At 40.1% G+C, this 1,645-nt stretch overlaps 1 protein-coding gene across 1 annotated transcript; it reads right to left on the bottom strand.

The window, feature by feature from the left end:
* Positions 1-828: 828 nt before the first annotated feature.
* On the bottom strand, positions 829-1,352 carry LOC308605041 (adenosine 5'-monophosphoramidase HINT1-like; the record flags this gene model as incomplete). The annotated part of the gene is made up of 2 exons (XM_081214702.1): positions 829-1,247; positions 1,332-1,352. The coding sequence occupies 2 exons, from the start codon at positions 1,350-1,352 to the stop codon at positions 861-863; spliced, it is 408 nt and encodes a 135-aa protein (XP_081070828.1). The 3' UTR covers positions 829-860.
* Positions 1,353-1,645: the final 293 nt, after the last annotated feature.

The following is a 1,645-nucleotide window of genomic DNA, read 5'->3' as shown; positions in this document are numbered from 1 at the left end:
AGAGGCCACAGCAGTGAGAGGCCCGCGTACCACAAAAAAAAAAAAAAAAAAAAAAAAAATAGAGGCAAGATGATATTTCACAGACAAAAGAAGAAGGTGATGTCACAGTAGAACAGAGAGAGGTGAGAAGATGGTGGCTTTGAAGATTGGAATGAGGTAGCCACAAGCCAAGAAATGACAGCAGCCACCAGAAACTGGAAGAGGCAATGAACAGACCCTTACCTGGATCCTCCAGAGGGAGCATGGCCCTGCCAATACCTTGATTTCAGTCCAACAGTACTGATCTTAGAATTTTGGACTCCAGAATTGCTAAGATAATAACTTTCTATGGTTTTAAGTTACTAAGTTTGTGGTAGTTTGTTATATCAATCACAGGCAACTAGAACACTGTTCTTAATTTTTGTGCTCAAAGCCATATGAATACATACATATTTAAATATTGAATATTATTTACAATCCCACCTATGGAATACAGAAAATATTCAATAATTCTTGTCAATGATGTTTCTCTCTATTCTTAACGAAGAATTAATTTGGGAAATACAGGGTTTATTCATATCTTCTCCTTCTTCCTCACCACCCACATTACCAAGCAGTTATGAGTTTATACTTTGAGGATCTCTCAAATATATAGTCAACTTCTATACAAGTCTGCTCTCATTATAAACTACCACATTAACCCAGAAATCCATACTTTTTTTTTTCAGGCCATGCAACAATGTCTTTTATTATGTATGAGTTTTTAAAATTATTTCTGCAATCTCTCCATACACAGGCAAAAAAAAAAGGTATTGTTTTTCATATTGGAACTTGCAGGCTGATCACTGCATAGAGAAGGGAAAATTATCCCTACAACATGCTTAACCAGGAGGCCAGTTCATCTGCCAACCTCCAAGAACATGGAGATGAACATGATAGACAGACTGTCCCCCATCTGAACCTTCATTCACCACCATTCGATAGCCCTTCTTCAGGCCCAAATCAGCAGCACATTTCTTGCCAACAATCATTAAATATCCAAGAACACTTTCATCGTCATCTTCTGCTGCAGACGTCTGGGATATATGTTTCTTGGGTATCACCAGAAAATGTGTTGGGGCTTGAGGGGAAATGTCATGGAAAGCAAGACACTGGTCATCCTCATAAATGATTTTGGCTGGGATTTCCTTGCAAAGGATCTTCTCGAAGATCCTGTCGCCACCAGGCCAGACGGCCTGAGCCTTAGCGATCTCATCTACCTTCACGGCCTCAAGGTCGGGAGGAGGGAGGAGGCGGGGGGGGGCATACTTTATTATTTACCTAGAGCAACAACCTGCTAACTGGCCTCCGACCTCCAACCTCATCATTCTCATGTCTACCCTCTACCCCCAAGTGGGAGTAAACTTTCTAAAAGTGCGTATCTGATCACCCATTACTTCTAATTAAAATTCTTTACTGCCTCCTTCAGCTTTCTAGTCAAAATTCAAGTGCTTTCTTTTAACTCCCAAGGCCATCTGTGATCAGGACTGTGCCTAACACTCTAGTTTAATATCCTGTTACTCTCCTATCTGAGCTATTCTAATTTTACTTTAATACATGATTTAACTGCCTCTATTCTGTGCTCACCTCGTATCCTGTAAATGCCTTTAACCTAGCTATTATCACA

The sequence above is a fragment of the Mesoplodon bidens genome (genome assembly GCF_964165515.1).
Source record: "Mesoplodon bidens genome assembly, chromosome: 17".
NCBI classification, from domain to species: Eukaryota; Metazoa; Chordata; class Mammalia; order Artiodactyla; family Ziphiidae; genus Mesoplodon; species Mesoplodon bidens.
Note: the sequence above shows the minus strand (reverse complement) of the source record. Positions and strands in the feature narration are given on the sequence as shown.